Below are 22,061 nucleotides of genomic sequence, written 5' to 3'. Positions count from 1 at the left end.
GTCTGTGCACACAGTCATTTGACACGTTGGGCAGTTGTTGATTTCCTATAAAATAGCAAAATAATTATATCTAACGGCTTCTCTTTCGTACAAAGTCAATCTGCAGCGAGTTGTACCATTGTATTTGTTCATTCTATCAATACTCTCCGCTCACCCATCAGAAACACCTTACTACGTTACCGGTCAACTAGGAAAGGCAATGAATCTCCTTGATGAATTTTGCAACTACTTTTTTGGAAAGACTCAAGTTACATTTTCTGTCTTCCAATTTATTCGATTCAATAAATTGTCCAGTTAGAGCAAAACGGCTAGATTTAATATACGTACACGTATTTTGATTTCGTTGAACATATTGGTCCCAATTATTGGCCACGACCTGGGCCAAGTTTTTCAAACGGTACGAAAATTGCGCCCAATTAGGTCAGAGCATTGCATCGCCATACGAAGCTTCAAACGTGCTACCCGCTAGATGTCGCATTCTTGACTTTCTGCTTCTAACAACCAAGTGCTCATCGAAGTTGATTTGCTTTCAAATAATTTGTCAAACAAGATTAAGATTCATATAACTCGATATTTCCTTAAGTTGTTGTAATCCCATCGAAAGATCTTAAATAGGATTGATCATAGGGAAATAGACACCTCTTTCAGTCAGCCGACTCGCCAGGTGGCGGAGTTGGCTAACCGGTAATTCCTCCTAAAAAAACAACAATTATTTTTCCCGCATATAGATCTTCCGCACGGACTACGTTTAACGAGGGCTTTTTTTCTACGATTTTTGTCCAGGGAATCTGGACCTGTGATATTAATTGTGACTCTCCAATGGTCAAGCCTGTCAGTCACTGTAAACATGATGAGCCTATAATTCCAAGGACGTGTTGCGGATATGTATCGGAAGATTTTTAACTCGTGTCTGAAAAATCCATCTACTACTAATCGTGTATAATCTTGACAGAATCGAGTTTTTGGTTGATTAGCCGTGTATGCGTATCTTGTCTGTGATATTTTCGCAGTAAACACAAACTGCCAACACTGCTCGGTTTGAAAATTGCTCGTAGGTTTAAACAACCGCGATCCCATGAGATACACTCAATATTGGCCGTCGCATCCCGTACGTTTCCCCGTTGGTTTATCGTAAACATAATACAAACTAGAAGCGCCGTATCCAACTTTAACAATAGATATTATGCATAGAAACGATGTACTACCAGGCGCTTTGAATCTTTCATAATAGATTCTATACTGTTTTATGGGTTTGCTTCCATAAACATTGCGACACGGTTTCCTTTCTTTTATCATACGAGCAGTCGATTTACTGTTTCAGTACGAATGGAATTACCTTCAATTTGAAATGAGTCAGACATGACGGTTGCATCAACTCCAGCGCTGAGTTGACTTCTTTAGTATAAAAGATTACCAGTTTATATTTCAATATCGGTTTTGTTTAACTCTAGATTATACTAAAGCTTAAACTTAGTAGCCTCACTTACGTATCATTTATATGCCAATTATTGTATATGACAACTATCGTACTGTAATTATTCATCCAGTCACTCATAATTGATTATCTAGTCGCCCATAATTTATTCGTTACCCTCTTACTCAGTATTCGTAGCGTCACTCACTATAACTCATGTTGTTTCTCAATTGAGTCACTCATTAACCTGATGAAGCTGCTAAGCGATAGTAGCGAAGCTCACGATGTCCCACACGTGTGGAATACGGGGTAATCGCGCAAGGGTATCAACATATTCCATACGTTAGTGATTTGGTTCTTCAATTAGACGTGATTCGAAGACCCACCGACTGTACACAGGTGACATGGTATACCGGACGACTGGGCGACTGGTCAACTGGATGATCGGATGACTGGTCGACTGAACGACCGGATTATTGGACTACAGGACGACTGGATAACTGTTCGACTGGATGACATTACCATCATCCCATCTCCACCATCGCCAACACCTCCAGCACCACTTCCAGCATAACTACCATCATCACTACCGTCTCCACCATCCGCACCTTCTCCGGCATCACTATCACCTCCAGAATCACCATCACCACCAAATCCGTAATCACTACCATCGTCCAGGCATCCAGTCAACACGTGGCGGGTGCAGGAAACCCTGTTAGTGCTAACCGTGCCCAGTGAACTGTGGCATTAATGGGTGCAGGAAAACGCTGTTAGATAACCATTGCCTTCGTTTGGCCTCTTATTTCAATCCGGTTAGCCTAACCGAGGATAAGCCACTAGCCGCGTTTAGGCTAACAGGGTTTTCCTGCGCCCGCCCCAGTCAACTGTGGATATAGTCTGTAGTATGGGTGGTTATTTATATTTGATTCGTCCTCATGGAACTTTAACCGGATTCTACACATGGTCCGCTAAGTGATTTTGAATAATATTAGTAAATTCCCCACACGATCTGTGACGTATATTTTCGATATTTATGATTTGACCGAATGGCCCTTTGAATTTTTGATGTTTGATATAGTGAGGCAATTCAATGCCACGAATCTAGATAATTTGAATAAATCAGTTCAATCGCCGTGGCTGATTCCTCAGTCTAGTTAGACTAAATCATCCGATTCCAAACAGTCAGACGCGGGGTCTGATCCGCAAAGTCTACGAAAAATGTTTGTTCAGAAATGCTAATTCGAAGGAAATTTTAAAGTACGAATCAACATTAGTTTCGGAGACCCTGACATTAACTGCAACTATGCCAGAATCTCAGGTAGATTTTGAGTAGGGCTAAATATCTGGTAGAACCCCGGTCGCCTAAAAAAAAAAAAACATGATTGCATCTCCAGACATGCAAAGCTTGAATAACGATTTATCACGTGTTTCATCGCTAACGAGATCTGATGCAGTAAATTCTAGTTTAAACTGAACTAAACGAGATTTTAGTTCGTGATACGTCATAAAATATTCAAATCTCAACGTGTTATTTTATGAAAACTGAGCTGCAGTTTAATTATTCTCTGCACAAGAATTCTGACAGAGATCGCTGCGCTGCAAATTGAAAAATGTCTCATTCTTGTCGAACCACGCATGATCATGTGATCTCTCCTCATTTAAGTCTTTTCATAGCTAGGCGACCAACACGAGTAAAATACACCCTGATTCGATGTATAATTTACTAGTATTCAGAGATATTGATTAGACCTCTAGTGCGCGCTAGCTACATACTCGACATGGTTCATCACTCCATCAAAACAACTGATCCATCCAAGTCTATACAACCAGGCAGGGAAAGTAAAAAATTTCCATCAAAACAACTGATCCATCCGAGACCATGCAGTCAAATTTCATACGAATGATATTCAGTAACCGGATCTTCGGGTGGTTCATCTGGGAACCACACCTCCACACAGTTCTTTGATCGGATATTTCACGAACAACTTCGTAAGAGCAATATATCGGTTTACCAAAAGCAGCAACGGCATTGTGTAATATACCATAGCTAACATCACGTCATGCATTCATTCGGAAATAAATAGTAGTCCACGACCAGAATTTAGGTTCCATGATTTTAGCCTCTCGCGACTTTTAAGTCCCAACAAGCTATTGCTTTCACTTTTCGTCCGTCCGCAGACCGAATCGAGTTAATTTGGGAAGTCTTTGACACCCTTCAACGGGCTGTCTTGATAATTTACTCGTTTTAGACATGCTTCAACCCTAGACAAATCTGCCATTGTTTTCGTCAAATTGTACTTTTTGTACATTTGCTTTCAGGGATCTAAAACGTGTCAGAACATATTTTCAATCAGTCAATTTTTACGTAATTAGTCTTGGCATTTTTTAATTGTTAACATTGTCATAGATTCATCTCAGTACATGGAATTGGGGTGAACCAGTATTTTTGTTCTCTCCAAAAAGGAGAGTTGAATATCAAATTATATACATATTCATTTTTTCATCTTTATCGGTGCGTATGTTGCAATCGCAATCAATTGCAAAATTGTAGCTCATGGCAAGTTCTATGATTGTGGTAAGTTTCGAGCACATTCATGTTTCCATGGGATGGTGAATATTGAGATTGTCGGATTGCAAAGAATTTCATCAAAGTGGGCATGGTGAAGAGAAATATCCATACATATAATATACAGTACTTTGGAATTCCTGTTTTCGAGCAGATCCCCAAAAGCATATTTCGGTCACTCCAGCAACCCCAGTACTTACATTGGTATTACTGAATCATGGATATAGATTATTTATTACGTATTTTTCAAAAACAAAAATTTAAGATTCAAGGAGCAAATCATCGTCCAACGGGACCCCGGAATCGCACTTAATTGACACCTAAAATCGCTAAATATATTTCAAGAAATAATGAAATCAATTTATCGTGATGAGGAAAATACACCGAAATATCTATGAATAGGTTATCATACACAAAATCAACAGAACAATAAACTTCCACTTTTAGAATGGAAAACTTCATTCCGATGTCATCACACGGAAATGTGGATACCATCCATTATTTGTTGTTTAACGGGGTTTCTCACGGGGGATACATCGGGTCATTGGACAACGCATCAGAAAATCCAATGCATCGAATAACAATGGTAGACAAAACTTGCCAAAGAAACGCCTTAAATGAAGCCTACGTGTATTTCACGAATGTCCAATCGAGACCTTTCGTAAATGTATCAAAAGATATTCAGAATTGGGCACCTGATTATTCTTGTTAGCGTGAGATTCATTTTTGCGAAATCAAAAACATCATCAAAGAAAGCCAAATACCTATATACACACAGCCTCGCAGTTAAGATATGTCCCTTGTGATGAAGGTACTCTCGATCTTATTGATTGCACGAAAGTCATCCTATCAGGTCTGAATCTTTCAATTCAAATGCGAGGAGGAGCTCCCGTAAACAGAAAACCCGTTTTGCTGCTTTTCAGCAGTATTCGTTTTGAGACAATCAGGGCCTATCGCGGCCTATTACAAATTTTGGTTTCCTCATGACCCGTCATCGCTCATTTTAGGTCCTAAATCTACAGCGGTTAGTTTTACATCAGTTGGTGCCGCGGTAATGATAACATTCCCAAAATGATAACATTCCCATTACTTTGAATACGATATTGAAACTAGACCAGTTACACTGCACGGTAAAACCTGATCGCCAATGTGCATGAATTATGAGCCGAAATGACTAGACTCTAAGCAAGGCGTTTATCAGCCTGATATCGTGTTGTAGGCCATAAAAGATATGGATATCTGTATACAGCCTGGTGGTTTAACCTGGAACGATAGAAATCAGTTGGTAGCGTGGCCGAGCGGTCTAAGGCGCCGGTTTAAGGCACCGGTCCAGCAATGGGCGTGGGTTCGAATCCCACCGCTGCCACATTATTTTTCGCTGCCACAGTTCGCAACTAGAACGTTTATAAAATGTATCAAATTTTGACGATTGCATTCCGGCAAGTGGTAATGATAGAAAATGCAGTATAGTGTGTTTAATTTATCGCATGGTTAGGTCCACCGTATCACAGATAACACCTAGAGCTACCGACAATCTTACAGAGAAATTAATGGCGGCTATAAATCGCGTGTCTAACACGTCACTATAGTTCACACTGTATCATAAACTGACACAACTATCCCACACACATTAGGCAATAATATCGATTAACTAACTGCCCAGGGGACACTTAAACAATAAGATGTTTGTTACCGATATGGAAGTTATTTGAGTGCTGTCCGCGTGTGTGTACGTATATGGATATAATTATCATCGTCGCGAATATCAACGTTTTGCGGTATATGCGGAGATATATGCTACTGATTTAGATTTTAGTTTAGTACGGTTACTGAGAAATAACTTTTAATCGATTATTTGAAGCAGGTAGCTACTCTTGTTGTTCGTGTAAATAGTCCTCAAGGCCGTACCATACGGCGAATCACTGTTTGAGCGCTTTCACGCTCTACTCACTGCTTCATGGTTTATGAAAAATTGAACATTATCAAAAAGTACATGCACCAAATGCAATAACCTTCAGATATATCAAAAGTTATCATTCAAGGAAATATAAGCCTTGCACGGATGAATCAGTTCAGAATCACATCCGTGACAAGACTCGATGAGTAAAAATTCCCTCAATGTGTGAACGAATCTAAAAAGTTTATTCAAGGCCAAAAAAGATGTCTTGTTTCTCATCACACTTTTCTTTTTTTACCATGACGAGGGCGGGCGGTTTTTATTTTTATGTACTTTAGAAAAAAAAGTAGAAAGAAAATGAACTGTTTGAATTTTTTTGGAGATGCGGGAGGTGTCTTTTTATTTTTTTTATAACAATAACGATATCCGTCTGTCATATTCTCTTGAGATGCGGGAGGTCGTTTCTTTTTAACTTTTGGCACCACATTTGCACGAAAAATAAATGAAATCGCTTCGAAATGAGAATCACGCCAGAAATATCAAACCCGGAAGTAGTTCCACAGCGACCTTGGCATTTGACATAGGTCTACGGTAACCGACTCCGTTGATATGGGTTCGAGTCACCAGTGGTGCCGATGATATTTATACGATCATCTTTTCTCGATACGTCCATAGAGAAATGAAATTATAAAAAGATGACGATATGCTTATCATATTAATGCGGCTGATTTTAATTTTTAGAAGAAAACATTTATTTTCGAGCTATGATTTGGGAGGGCGGACTTTATTTTTATCGCTAATTTGCCGATGATTTTTCCGATGCGGGCGGGATTTCAAAATCATGAGAAACAAGGCATCTTCTTTTGGCCTTAAAGAAATTAGAAATATTTCGGGTGGTTGCTACCATCCTTCTTCATCTCTGCACGGAGCCTGAATTCATTTTATGACCTCCGTTCATTGATATTTTGGATTTTGGAATGTATTTCATCCCTTCGTTAGATATTTTTGAAAATGAATTCACGAGTCGTGGTGATTACAGGTTGCAGAAGAAAGTATGCAAAATGGAGCATCCAATCGTATGTATCTACTAAGTATCATTTCGTAAGAAATTCCAACATAATTTCAGCAATAGATGGATTATATGTGTATGATGGCTGAATGGTTACTCCAAATATATATATATAAGCTCATTTATTCGAGAGCGTCCCGTCTTTTGCTGAAATTATTTTGGGATTTCTTAACGGACATTGCGCATCATCTCGACCTAAAATCATCGTTTATTGGAAACTTTTAACAACAATAATTAGTTGTCGTGTTCTCATTGGACCTTGAAGTCTATAAGCTTACTGTAGCTCTAACAGGACGATTGAAGCCATTGTTAGACCATCCTCCCTCTGCAGGGACTCGAACCTGATGGCATCGCTACACTCAGCCACGGCACGAACCCCTGCATCAGTAGACCGGGTGCGCAGGTACATGCGCAGCTTTCCGAACGAAAACTGGCGGCACCAATCAGATTGCTCGTTGTATAATCGTTGAGGCAAATCAAGTAAGAACTATAAATGGGAAAACCCGGGCTAAAATAAAACGGGATTTCTGATTGGCTAAAGATCACATCATCTGAACTGCGCATGTATATGCGCACACGATGCGGTCGATTATGGCAGGGTTTCGTGCCGTGGCAATCTCGATGCCATCAGGTTCGAATCCCTGCCGGGGGAAGATGTTGTTAGACTGTCCGTGTCCTGCGTATCGGGTTTTGAGGAATCATCGGATTTGAAAATTACGGAGAACAGAAATAACAGTTCATTACACATAGGTCGACTCTCTTGATCAATATTTGATCAATTTTGATATACCCTTATAGGCTATAGTTTCTCGGCGCGGCATGTATCTTAGTTTCCAAGTTTCATATATATCCGAGGAATTGGCCGAATATCTTTCCGTTTTTACCGCCATCACAACTCCGCCCATTGGCACTTATCGTGCCACGCTACAGCCATGCATCAATCGCCACGATTCTATCTATTTTATCATGCATGGAGCGTGGGTATTTTATGCTTTCCGTTCATAAAACCACTTGCAATACAATCTCAACCAATTATCAGGTGGAAACCTAAATCGCACCCCAACACTGGTAACCATGGCGATGTATTTTAACCCTATGAAAGCAACATTACATAGACAAGCCTCCTGTTATATCTGGGTACCTTTTCAATTCAAGCCGGGGAATTTGTAGAATCTCTCTATTTGGCAAAATTTAATTTTCCTTGATTATCCTGTTCAACACACTGAAATATAACGGCCCATGCTGTACAAAAATGCGGGATTGAAGGCTATGTTTCCATGGTAATATACAACCCTGCGTTGACCCTGGCGTAGTATACTTTTCATTATGTATGATTGGATGTCCGCGAATATGGTATTATAGCATGGGTTAAGACTTGGAATAATCAGTCAGAATGATTACTCCAAGGCTCTCCTCAACCTAGAATCGGTGCATGCTGTGGACAAATAGATGCATCCTAACTTGCTGATAGAATGTACGTCGATTTTTTCATTTATTGTATGAGAATCATGGCCCTTATACTTATACCATCTACAACACACTTTTTTAGATTTCCATTTGATATATGAACAAGTATTTATCAATTCTTAAATCATGGCTTATGCATCTTTTTGTCACTGTTCTTCTAGCTGCGTGTAACATTCAACATACCACATTTTTGCAGTGATACCTGCCAATTAGTTTCACGTTGATGACTGTTGAGTCCATATTTTACCCACAACCCAATAAAGCCACGATTAATCGCCTCGTAAACAGCTATTTTGCCAGGTTTTATGATACAGTGTAAATAGATATAAGGTGTTTACTTCATCATAAAATGCCGGCATTTTGGACATTATTATAACTTATGTACTTGTACATTTCTTCGTTCATGTTACACCCTACTGGCCCAGCTATAGTTAATACGTCTATAATTGAAACGTACACAATTTTACTGAGTTTGACAAGTTTTAAGAATCTAGCAGTGCTCCACAACTTACCTCAGTTGGATTTTTATCTCGAAAAATGGAACGACTTATTTATTTGATCGATTTGATTTTATGATTATTTAGTGTGTCCCTCGAAAACCCTTCATCAAAGCGTCATTTCTTTCTAGGAGCTTTTCTGTCATCTGAAACACTCCCTGCATTCCTTCCATCTTGTATATATCGCCAGTATCGAAACTTTGGTGAATTAGATAAGGTAATGCAAGTTATTTTGATGGCACAAATGGCATTTCCGAGTAACCCCAGAGGCCATTGACACAAGTTGTTTAGAACGGAACTTCACTCACCGAAGAGCAAGATGTTGCCACCGGCTAGCTGAGTAACATCAACACTGCGTCTGGGGATCCATTATGCCCTATCCTATTCTGTGTTTCTTCCTTGAATTGCCTTGATTACCAGCGAATTCATTTTTTTCGAATTGTAGAAACAACCAGAAATAACAAGTACACATTTTCCCGTAAATGAATTAATCCATTGAGGTACGTAATCGATACAAGAGGAAACAAGGGACGGCTCAATATATGAATCGTGGGTGCTTCCCCCACCGACGACGTCACCGATTTTGGTTGGGGAGGGAAGCGCATTATGGCGATTTTAGATCTTAACATTGACCTTTTTGAAGTTTTGACCCCAAACATCCTCTCCTTGGGGCAGCCAAAGATAGACTATCATGGTTGTACTAACAATGTATTCGTGGCGATGCGATTAAAAGCTTTATAGACCCCGAGGCCAGAACAACCATGACCTTGGAGGTTTCATATCCAAAAATCGACAGGGCGCATCCTCCCTCAGGGGCTTACCCCCTATGAAATGACTATCACTGATGCATTTTACTCACAATCTATTATAATTTCTAGTAGTATGCCTAATCATTCAGCGAATGATTACTCCAAGGTTAAAGCCACCCTTTTTGCTCCCTACATTGTTATTTGCCTTCTATCGTGGTGCAGTTTCTTTATCCAATTTGACCACACTGTTACCATGGCGATGGCTACAATCACCTGTGAGTTGATATTATAGCCTCGTTCGACTTCCAGGAATATGTAACATCTCATCTACGCGAGTGGCCCGCGTACGAGAGAGAACAATTCGTTCAAAAGATTAACATCTACTTCTGCGTTTTAAAGAGTATGCATCAAATATCGATTTTGGATTCAGTTTTTGTTCATAAATAACCATTCGCAGACGAGATTCTCGTTCATTCGGATACATACGCGCTAAATCGATAATACAACTTTGCTGGATCCGGATTTCAGTCGATCCCACATTAATTTTGCGACAAGAACAAATATCTCGATGGCTCGAAAATTAAATTTTTCGCAATAATTTGTAGCAGGACGCTTAAGATCATAACTCGTCGTAAGAGAACCAATTTAAGTCAATTTGATGGAAATTGATGGCGTTCAACGTCTAGTTAATCTGTAAAACTAAATCAGATGTAACGTCATGCCTTTACGCTGGGTTGAATATTAATTCCACTGGGGAGGACTCTAGATACAGTTATTCTAAACCGTACCCGCTTCAAACTGCATATTCTGCCAGATAATCTTTCATATCGATCGATGGTTTTCAAACCAGCAAGTGTGGAGGCCTAGAAGGGCTATTGGGTAGTTATTAAACGGTCCCTATCTTTGCGCTTTAATACGGGTAATTGTAATTGAATGCACAATGAAATTCAATGAGTCAATTACAATTTATTGCACACGGTCTCGGTATATGCTTGATATTGCTCTACACACAAAATACTGGAGTTAATAATGGGTTACAAATATGCCGATGCTTATCTTTCGACTTGGCCTCCAACCCATCTCAAAACAATTTTGTTCCATGCAGCATACTATTGAACTCTCTGAAAGAGCATTTGATCTGTTAAAGGATACTTGCGCAGTATAAACGACAATTATTACTATTATCATTTAGGGGTTCTGCGTCTGGCTTAAGTACACATGCATTTGCAAGCACTTGCAACCGATCGCGCATTATCCCAAGCAGTCACCACGTTTATGTCTAGAATAAGAGTTGATGCATTTGAAAAAAAAAATATTCATTATAATATCATCAGCAATGTGAGACCAGTTTTCTCTTGGTCTCGCTGATATGGTCTAATGTAATTGCTTTTTCGGTTCAGCTCAATTTAGAAATACTCGACCTGAAATAGTCAAGGCAACTTCCATTTCAGAGACAATGAAGTATATTGTAGCTGCAAAGCAACGATAACGAGTTTTTTGCATAACTGAAGTCTTCACATAGGATATGAAGGGGTCCTAAATGAGGAAAAATTTAAGGCAAACCATACCCTTGGGAAAATGGTCAGAAATGCCCGACAATCTGACGATTTTGAGCATCGCCCCCTCGTGAAAATGTACAGATACAAATGACCATGACACTCGCAACAATCAATGCCATAACTTCAACTAGGCAATTGAAGGTAATATGCAAATATGCATAGATCCCAATACAAATGGAAATACAGCATTATGACGTCATTCAATGCCCCCTGGTGAACATTATGTCGAAGCTAAAGACCCAATAAATCACTACAATCCTAGATAGCGACATTACCTATAACTTTTCAATCGATTTCATTACGAACACAATATGCATAGATCCCAATATAAATGGAAATACTAGTTTCACCATTCAATATAACCCCGTGAACAAAATAGGCACAAGTGAATGACCTTGCAAATCACCACAATCATAGAAAGCGTAATGATTTATAACTTTGCTTTTGACTGTGATTACAAAATATGTATATAGGCAGCCTTCCGGTATGCATTGAAATATTCAATACAACGATGAGAGCGACAAGAACAATACATTGGCATTTTAACACGATAGTAGTGTATTTCGTATCAGAAATTCAAGACAGATTGTAATATGTTTCAGCATCTAGCATTGTGTCTCGTAAGAATTAGTGTAGTCTAATTGGCAGGACATGTTTGATTATCAAAGTTCAGTACTCGGTACTCATGGAGGTGTTTGGATCGGTATTTATACCAATTTTTGCGAATTAAAACTAAAAGGACAAATCATACAGAAAATCTACATCCAAGGATGAATGTCTATATTTTGATAGTTTCTAGCAAAGTCTTTGAAACACGCTAGTAGTCGTTCAAGTTCAAGTTCAAGTTAATTTATTTCATGCAAAAGAACGCACAACATAATTATAATGTTGTCGTACTTGATATTAGATGCATCACAAAAAAGATAAGTATCACGAGGATAACAATTATAGCTGAATCTACCGAACTGACAGAAAACCCTGTTTGCGATGACTAAAGTGAACTGATATTAACCTCAGTGTAGAGTTAACAAATAAGAATCCACATTGGATATGTAGAAAAAAGTTAGTTTCGGGGTTACTTCTAAACCCTATCATCAGAGAAATTGAAACCAAATTATCATTCTCTGATGATGGGGTTTAGAAGTAACCCCGAAATTGTTAGAAAATAAAGTATCTACATATCTACTGTGAGTTTTTATTTGTTAAGCCTGTTTGCAATGGATCCGTACATGTTCAACCGCATTAAGTAAGTCGATTTATTGCTTTGGGGTCTGGGCTAAACTGCGGGGAGAAAACTACTGGGTAAGTCGATATGAGAACGCCAAGTAAAAAATGAGAAACAAATCAGTTGTAAGTGTGGGGAGGTTAATAGTAAAAATGATGAGTCTTGTCTTAACTCAGTAATTCAATAGAACACGAAGCAACGTTAGATAGTAATTAGATTCCTAAGGAGCAAGATCGATACAGACTGGAAGAACATTTGTGGTTTTTGTACCACGGATGTGGAGGGATTGGTAATCTAATTCGTCAGTTCCAAGAGGAGAATTTTATTTTCGAAAGACCAAAATCAAGAATTCTAGTATAAACGGGATAGCAGGGGTGGTCTCGGGGGTCCGGAACCCTGCCTTGCCTTTGAGGCTGCCCACTTCGCCAAGATATGGATGTAAAATAAACCTGCAAATTTCACACCCGTCATTTCGAAAATTGCATATTTTCAGATGTATTTCCTCAAAAATATCTAACACCGATGGTCGGACCTTAACAGTAGACGATGAAAATACTTTGTTCCTTTCTGCACCTCGGCCTTCCGTTTTTTCCTAGATCCGATAAGGATACATTATATTTAGGCCAATGCTATTAGGCCAATGCTTTAGGCCAATGCTAATTTCAGAATCCTGAAGTAGCACGTCCAGATGCACAGAACAACACAAGCATTGAGCGGTCACGACAACATGTGGAGTAGTAGACAGGGAACCTTGAATTTCATATTTCAGTGAACCCCGATATACCGCCCTCCCATATACACCACCCCCGCCTACCGCCAGATTTTCGCAATGTACATCTCTATTATTATATACAAATACATAGTAAAACATCCCCGATGTACCGCCATACTCTCAATACCGCAAAAAATCGTTCCGCACAGATGTGGGTGGTATATCGTAGGTTGACTACGTATGCTTTTGATTGAATAACCTATCACCAACAGTCGATGTTCACTGTTCGCATTGAAATCGCGTATCTATTCATTTCTAAAACTGATAAAATAAATAGGGTAGAATGCATGATGAAAGTTTGAATGGCGTGCAGTGCGCCACGGAACCGGTCTAAAACCGCTATGAGATTGATTCATGTTCTTTGACGTCAACTCAAGTGGGCTCGAGTCCAATGATTTTGCGATATCATCCCTTTCCCGTATGTACGAAATATGTATAAGCGAGATAATTATTACAGTTCCGTGAATGGCATAGACATATTTACTTTTCGTCATTCTCGTCCCATGCATCCACTTGCATTAAGTAATTGGTGTCTATAACTTGCGAAAGATGTTATCACTTTGTCAAAAGTTTATCACGCGTTTTCATAAAAAAAAACTTGACAGCCATCGTAACAGCAACTAATCGATTAGATCGCCTGTGTGGATTCTATGAGATTCATGGTATTTCAATCCCATGTTTTTTTCCTGCCAAAGTACAAAATGAAGTCAGATGATGTTGGATTCTACTTATCCTCTTGCAGCAGGTTATGTTATCATAATTTTGGTTATCCAGTCATGTCAGTGTCTGATCGAGCCGGGACAACTTTTCACACACGAGCCAAATTTTAGCACGGGTCAAATCATTGTGCGTGCTTGAATTGCAAAATTTGGCCCGACCAAAAAGGTCGGATCAGGCCCGAGCCAAATTTAACACGGGACAAATGATTGCGTTTGAATTGCAAATGGTTCCAGAAATGACTCACTTCGCATTGTTTGAGCATTATTTAGTATCGAGTGAGTGGTTTGCGTGTGAGCGCACTCACTTAAGAAAATTATGAATCTTTTTACATCACAAGACCCAATAGGAAGCGTGCAGTATTTATAAAAAAGGTACATAGCCTCATCTAGCCATCGCTGTGCACACACGTCTTAATTGCGTGTATAATGATATGTACGAACTTTATAGAAGAAAAAGCTGTTACCGGTACTGTATATTGTAAGTGTAACTGGAGTTTGGAGTAACTGTATTTGTATAACTGTAAAGTATTTATTTTTTTGTATCCTGTGCTCGCAAAAATTGTATAATTTCTGGTGCAATGAATTAGATCTGAATCTGAATCTGAGGTACGGGCCAATAATATGACTCGGGCCTGATCCGGGCCAAATCGTCTCCGTGTGGTCGCGGCTAATAATATAGGCTTCATCTTTGTATTCATGCGTGATTCATCGGTCCGGCGAGAGGGGTAATTATAGCGGAGGTGCATATTAAAGTTTTCCACAAGAGGTTAGAATTAATTAAAGTTCTGTTTGCATAATCTACATGCACGTCGTGTCATATTCCGACACCGTTTTACAAAATTGACAATTAACGTTGTAGCGATTTCAGAGGATAGAAACAACGATTAGCAACTCGTCGCGGAGAGGCTAATTAAAAGTCTGCTGAGCCAACTGAGACGCAGCTCAACTGTATGAAACACGTCTGATGGATTAGTTAATGTATTTTACAACTAGACAACTAAGCCAATTAGTACGCATTGCAGTACATATGCAATTAATCCAATATCAGATATACCTTAAAGTTCTGTAATTCCAATGTTTCGAATGAACCTTGTAATCCTTATTTGACCGGATTTTGGCGTATCAATCTCAATAACGACTTCGTGTTTAAGGAAAATAGATAATATAGATAATATTATATAGATAATGGTTTATCTTTTCGTCGAGTTAATAAAACCATTTTACAAATGCTAGCCGCCATTTTGTTAGGGTACTTTTGTCCTGTATTGTTGGGTCATTATTTTCTCCTTTTTAGAAACTATTTGTGATGCGTGTTTTATCATATCTCATCTGTCCTTGGATGGATTTTGACAGTTTTAGCAACATTTAAACCGTGTGAATCTCTAGTTTTTATTTATGCAAAGATCATTTTTCAAATTTGCAACAATGCGACATGAGAGCGATATAAAAATCGGTGGTCAGTTTTTGCCGCGCGCATAAAAATCCAGGGTACTGAAGTTTGAAGTTCATTATTTTCAGAAATTATTTTCTAAAAAATCCAAACATTTCAAGCCGCTTTGAAACATCGATCCCAAGTCAAGAATTAATCCGAAAATTAAAACAATAAATACGTATGCACAGCTCCAGTTTCGAAAAGCCCTAAAGAGAGTCGGCATTGTGTTAATCAACTTCAACACCGTCAGATATACCTTAAAAGTTCTGTAATTTCGATTTTCGAATGAACCTGGTAATCCTAATTTGAGAGGATTTTGGCTTACTTCACCTATCGCAAAAACGACTTCCAGTTTAAATTACATACTATTTTATACAAAGCGTTTAATCTTTCATCGAATTAATTTCTCCATTCTTAACTTAAAACATGGTTTAAATTCACCTAGAACATCCCGGATGAACGACGTGTCTGGGTGGTTGGGTACATTATTTTCCGGTGTCTTTTTTACCGTGGCCGTATACCGGTTGGGTACACATGGATCGTATAGAGCGACGGAGATCACTGTGGATGCGACCACTTCCAGGACTGGATGAAGGTTTAATCAGAAAATCGACGCAACGAATACGCACTGTATTCCACTTTCGAAAAGCCCTAATGAACGTCGACATGATGTTGTATTGATCAACTCGGAACATTCCTTCGCATGAGGTTAACTTTCACCGAACTCACGAGAACGACGCCACATCATCGGGTAATTCAGACAACGCGAGGGTTATTCCATCCCGAGATCTGTAATATATTGGCCTAATTCGTCGCACGGGTCGTTTTGGAAGGGAATTAACGAATGGAGCAATTTGCAGAACGAAGAAAATGTGTATGACATGTAACTATACGTTATGCACTTATATAGGAATTATGAGTAAGATGCGACGGGAAATGGATAGGTCTAAGATACCGATTTGGTTAACGACCCGAGTCGTATCAATCACTTACAATGTCAGGCTTCGGTTAATGAACCATATGCTGGTTATTTCCAATCAGTATACACGTGTATTATATCATATGGAACGGGGATGCAACGAGAATCTTATGAATTCATCGTGCTCTGCTATACGATATGAACTCCGAATACAACACCAAATGAGTTTGTGCAGCAGATCGAACCCTTTTATTCTTTCGTATTTTCAGACTAAGCATATCTAATCAGTTATATGAGCTCTATTTACATTCAAGCTGGCGAACAGACTCGGGGTGTATCAACAGTTGTAGGTAAAGATCCTCTGGGTAAAAATCCCCTTGGTAAAAATCCACAAATATTCAAAGTATTCAAGAACATTTCATAGCAAAATGTTTCTCGAATTTCATTTATTTGCAATAAGACTGAAATATGTTTGAACTGCGCAATGGAACGTTTCGTTGGGATAAATTCTTAAGTAAACTCTTAGAATAAAATACATTGTTAGAAATAATAAGAATAATAAACTTTTTATTAGTTATATCTTAGAATTCGCACTGGAATAATTTTGAACTGTGAACTCTGTTTAACTTGTATTACAGCTGTGACAATCAGATGTAATTCGGAATGGCAAGAATTTCAATAATTGTTTGACGATTATTGGTTGACCTTCCATGTATAGATATTTTTCCTTGCTCAGAATCACTTTTACCGTGGGCCTCATTAGTAACAACAAGATTAACCCCGATCAGTCGCTTGCCGGTTCAGACTGGTTAGAAGATTGTTTGAATAAACCGGGACCGAAATTTCCATTACAGTAAGTACTTTGATACAAAAACTCTGTAAATTCGACCGCCGATCACGCGACTATATGCTGTACCGGTACTTCGATTTCCCATTTAAGGATCATACCCCCTGTTTCGCTGTCAGCAGGTGTGGGGGGTTCGTAAGGGACACCAACTCGAAACCAGAATCAACCGAAATCTACATGAAATGAATGACAGAGTCGATCCCTATTTTAGATTAAACAACTGTATAGAATTATCCTCCCACCTGAAGATGATCTCTGTTGACAGTTCGAAACGTCATGTCTTAAATGATTTTAATTTTTGATGAATTTAATTTGCTTTTAATCTTTAACAACAATTTATAACAATATGTGTAGTAGGTATACGTTTATTTTTTGGCTTTAGAGACACCATGTACTTGTGCGATGTACAATGGTATACAGGGTATCCTTATATTTACTGGACGCTTTTCCTGGAATTAAGTCATCAATTTACATGCTTGCGAATCAATATTTTTCAACCGAGCCGTGTGCTTATTACGTCTCAATATTCCATCGGTAATTAATTTTGTGTGAAGACGTCATTTTGTAAATTTGAAACAACCATTACGGGTAGTTTTAATTAATTGAGTTCTGGCAGTAACAGCTCGTTCGGCGCGATGATGAACTGGTTATTCGTGTTTAATCCTCGGAATTCGGTTTTCGGTAGAATGCATGGAAACGGCGAGAAATCACTCGAAACGAAATCAGCGGTTCCACGCTTGGAAAATACGAGTACGAGTAAAAAATGTCGAAACAGGAAACAGATTTTGTGTTTATGCGTTTCGATATTATTTTCAGCCATACAAGAAAAGTACCGAACCTGCATCACCCGCACTAGCGATACGAAAGGTAGTCACGTGTTTCGCTCGTGGTCGCTGATTGGTTTTGTGGGATTTTATTGCTGAGGTCATTGACTATAAAACGAATAGTCTTTGTGTCTGGAAACCACGTTTAGCCAAAAGATGTTTCTTGCTTCTGAGCAACGCAAACACTTACAAAATATTAAGGGAAATAACGTTTTCGTTTCTTGTTTCGCGTGTTTCTTTGTCACCTATGGGCTTTGGTCACCGAAAAGTGTCAGATCCAAATACGTGCACCTGAACAAAGCGTTGATGTAAATACCGAATAAAAGCTAAGGAACTACATTATACTTTGTATAGGTCATGAGTCGAAGTCGAGTAAAAGACGGGTGGACAGTGTCTTATTTTAGTGATTATTCATATATTATGAATAATTTACATGTGAAATCTCGAAACATATATATATAACATTACTTCACCGCTTCTAGAATTCATCTCAGACAACATTATCGGGTAATAAAATCCGAGACCTATGAACTACCGCCCGACATTACAGTCAATCCGTGTACATGGATTTATCGATACCCGGAGGCTTTTGACACCGAAACGATCGCGGGAACGATTTACATTTGGAATAAAGGTGGAAAACAGCGTGAATCGTATGAGCAAACCCGGCCGATAAATCATCAGTAACAACTTACTGGCAGGGAATTCGCGGGCACCCTGGGCACCGATCAGGAAACGTAATATCCATTCGTGTTAGAAATAGGACTTGCATTGACCTTCGGTTGAGTGTGGACGATAATGAAACACATCGAATCTGACAGTCTATCGGGAGTCCACAACTGGATGTAATGAATATATATTTACCGGATAAAAATGCAGTGAATATTAAACGCGAGTGCCATCATCGGGATGAGGAGGCTATTGACAATATGAATCCAGACTGTCCTGTCCATGGGAATAGACTATTCAACAAATATTGACATTCCCGGTGGGCTGTGTGCAGTAACGGAGGTGATAAATCAGTGTCTAACAATCGCATAACACCGAACCCACCCTATGATTGTAGGTATAGCCGTTTTTACAGATAGGCGTTTGTACACGTAGACGAATTCTTGGAACACCATCGTTATGAAACGAACTATGTGATCATCGGCCGAAAATGAACTGATTCTCGAAAAAGTGAGAGCGAAAGATTTTGATCCAAATGAGAAATTTACAATCTTCATAAAACACGAGGTTCCGCGCTGTGACAGTTTTCTACACATCCCAAAATGACTGGAATTGAATGTATTACATGTCGAATATTCGTGCTTTTACACGTCTGACGAAACTCAAAAGTAAAAGAGGAAAGCCCGGAATTATACCTAGCACTAATTTTTCACATGGACATTCTTATCAGCATCGTCGAGGGAAATTGTAGTGCAATGGTAGCAAAGAAAATTGGGAATTCAATATTCATTCCATAAACGTACAGCATTGAGTAAGTAAAGACTTGCAGCTTTCTGGCCGAAGAGAAAATTCATTGTCCAAATGCAAGTTCCCGTTAACCACCTGGGAACTTCACCTCGGCGACAGATGTGTGTTTAACTGTATTACACGTATATGTCTACTAATGTTGAAATGGCCGGAGCCGTGCTGTATTTCACTTAGTTCAATGACTAATTGACGCATGGATGGATAACTGTTAATTTTACTACAGGCGCGGTATGTGTCGCTGTATAAGAGTAGACGGAGTCTGATAATTTATTGCATACGAACACGACATCAATCGAGTCGTATAATGACGTCTGGGATAGATGATGATGCTGGATACAGTTCATCTAGGTCTCCAAGACAACATCGTCTCGGCGTCCAACATTTAAATAACTCCAAATGAACTATAGACTTAACTCCTAACCCGAATTTCATAGGGAAAACCAGTTGCATTTATGATACCATTCTGATGTCCACCACGTGCCTTTGAATTTTTTAAATCGCCGATTGGACATCGCTTCGTTCCACTACAAGTAGTTCGAACATTCTCTGACCATTCCACTAGTTACTAAAACTAAGCCAATTATAATGTATGTAGCAAAAAATCGTACGTCAATTGACTACAGGCAATTGCGTCCGAAATACGTAGATACCGTGCGAGTCATTGATTATCTAGCGTAGGAGCAAATTATAGTAACAATGAGAAACCGTGAGCGAAAAATACTAAATTTGAATATAGGGTATAGACTGAACCCTCTATGCCAAAAAATAGGTATGTTAGATCGGACATTTTGTTTGACGTTTCATTCTCATTTTCATTCTTGTTACACATACCGTTTCGCGCTATACATGGGTATATTAGCTGAAACTACGCCCACGCCATCCATATCGTCGGTGACGGTATTACATATGAATGGAGATAAAGTTACAGATGATCACAGCAGTAAAGACAAGAGGAGATTTATATCGCAGAGAAGTGTCGTTACTTCATGAATATTCAATGTAGATACGTGTGTATTATGAGTGCGATCGCTTGGAATACGATACACAAACTACGTGCACGAGTAATATTTAAGTTCTCAGACGTATATAGGATACGGAACTAGTAATAAAGACCCATTCGCGTGGAAGAGATGGTTCTGCTGATGATATCTAATTGATCGGTTTCTTGCGAAGTTCTAAATCATGCGCCGAATGCTGAATTTAAATTTTCGACTTGCACGAAAATGAACGTCAGCTTTCAACTACAATTTTCAGGATTGAAATTAATCCGAATGTGTCCCTTATTTTTTCATGAAGTCCTTAATTAGATCCTTCTTCGAAAAAAAACCTGAATCTATTATAGTTTCATTACTAACCTGTTATTACGCATTTTCTCCACAATCCAGAATTTGTGTATTTAGTTTTATCGATCTCCGGCACAGACTTATTCTTGATCTCTTCTTGTTCAGGTATTTCCACCGTGTACAACCAATGGTCAGTAGCCACTCCAATACACAGAAGAACAAATGCAGCACTTGCACAAAAACTTGTCATAATTGTCTGAAGTTTCTTTTTGCCGCAACAGCCCATTGTATAAAACATTGGAATAAATTTACCACTAATCTCAACAATCTTGGATTAGTCACTATATAGTTACCCCAGCACTCTATTAACTCCTCATGGGAATTTACTTTCTCAGGAAGTTCTGATATCTATTAGGTTATATGATAGTTTTCTCTACTACCAAATTAGAATGATTAGCATTCGCATCGACGTATCACTCACGATATGGCCCATGAATATATTTTCGCCCAGGCACAATGGTTCACACTTAAAGAGCTCGGATAGTTCCAGAAACAACCAGAATCGTAGACACGACAACAGCATCCGATACAAAAGAACTAGCTGATATATTCCCAGGTCGATTCAGAAATAATTATCGAAACCAGTCTTCGAGCTAGAACTCATTCGAACATTGTTTTGGGAATTGTTTGAGCACCTGGCAAATGTATTATTCGTTGTATGCTCTAAAATCGTACCTCTAAACGGACCAGACAACACCAAATCGTCCGACTCGCTCCGAAATCAACTTTTCTCAACGAAATCCTCTATCTTTCTATTGACGATTAATGGCGATAAAGAAAATGAAAAACGGAAAAAATGGGTCAAAGTTTTTATGAAAATGCAGATTCCGAAAACGCCAAACCCCCTGAACTAATATCCGATCCAATCCACCGTTAATCCGTCGCCGATGCAACCCAATCACTCACTCGCTTTAGTTCTAACCGAAATCCAAATCTTCCATGGCCTTCGAGGAACTATGAAGTCGCCATGTTGTCAATCACCGCTGTAGCTGGTACGAAACGGTCTGCGAACTGCGAGTAGAAAAACTGTGGAAACATGATGATCTTACTCAATTTCAAAACCTCCTCCGCATTAGGCGTATTCACTGCGTTAACTGTGTAGTCGTAGTGGGGACGGTGATGCTGGAACTGCCGTGCGGTCCGGGAAGATGAAGCATCGATCAATACTGATGTTGCCTGTTACAGTAGCTTTAGTGACAACTCACCCGGTGTAATATACTGTAACAACCTAACACCGTCAAAACGCTGTTCATATACGACCCGACGATACAACGCTGTACGCGGAA

The 22,061-nt window shown here is 39.1% G+C and overlaps 1 protein-coding gene and 1 non-coding gene across 2 annotated transcripts in view; one reads left to right on the top strand and one right to left on the bottom strand.

Annotated features, from left to right (window-relative positions):
* LOC141904629 (voltage-dependent calcium channel gamma-5 subunit-like) overlaps positions 1–21,001 on the bottom strand; it is a 34,453-nt gene extending 13,452 nt beyond the window's left edge. Inside the window, exon 1 of the mRNA XM_074793251.1 lies at positions 20,788–21,001. Coding sequence (XP_074649352.1) covers positions 20,788–21,001 — 214 coding nt within the window. The remainder of the gene's footprint in view (positions 1–20,787) is intronic.
* Trnal-aag (transfer RNA leucine (anticodon AAG)) lies at positions 5,265–5,346 on the top strand. The gene has a single exon. It is a non-coding gene; the product is annotated as a tRNA-Leu (tRNA).
* Positions 21,002–22,061: the final 1,060 nt, after the last annotated feature.

The sequence above is a fragment of the Tubulanus polymorphus genome, chromosome 4 (assembly GCF_964204645.1).
Source record: "Tubulanus polymorphus chromosome 4, tnTubPoly1.2, whole genome shotgun sequence".
In the NCBI taxonomy this organism is placed as follows: domain Eukaryota; kingdom Metazoa; phylum Nemertea; class Palaeonemertea; order Tubulaniformes; family Tubulanidae; genus Tubulanus; species Tubulanus polymorphus.
The sequence above is the reverse complement of the archived record's forward strand: the minus strand, read 5'-3'. Positions and strand labels throughout refer to the sequence as shown.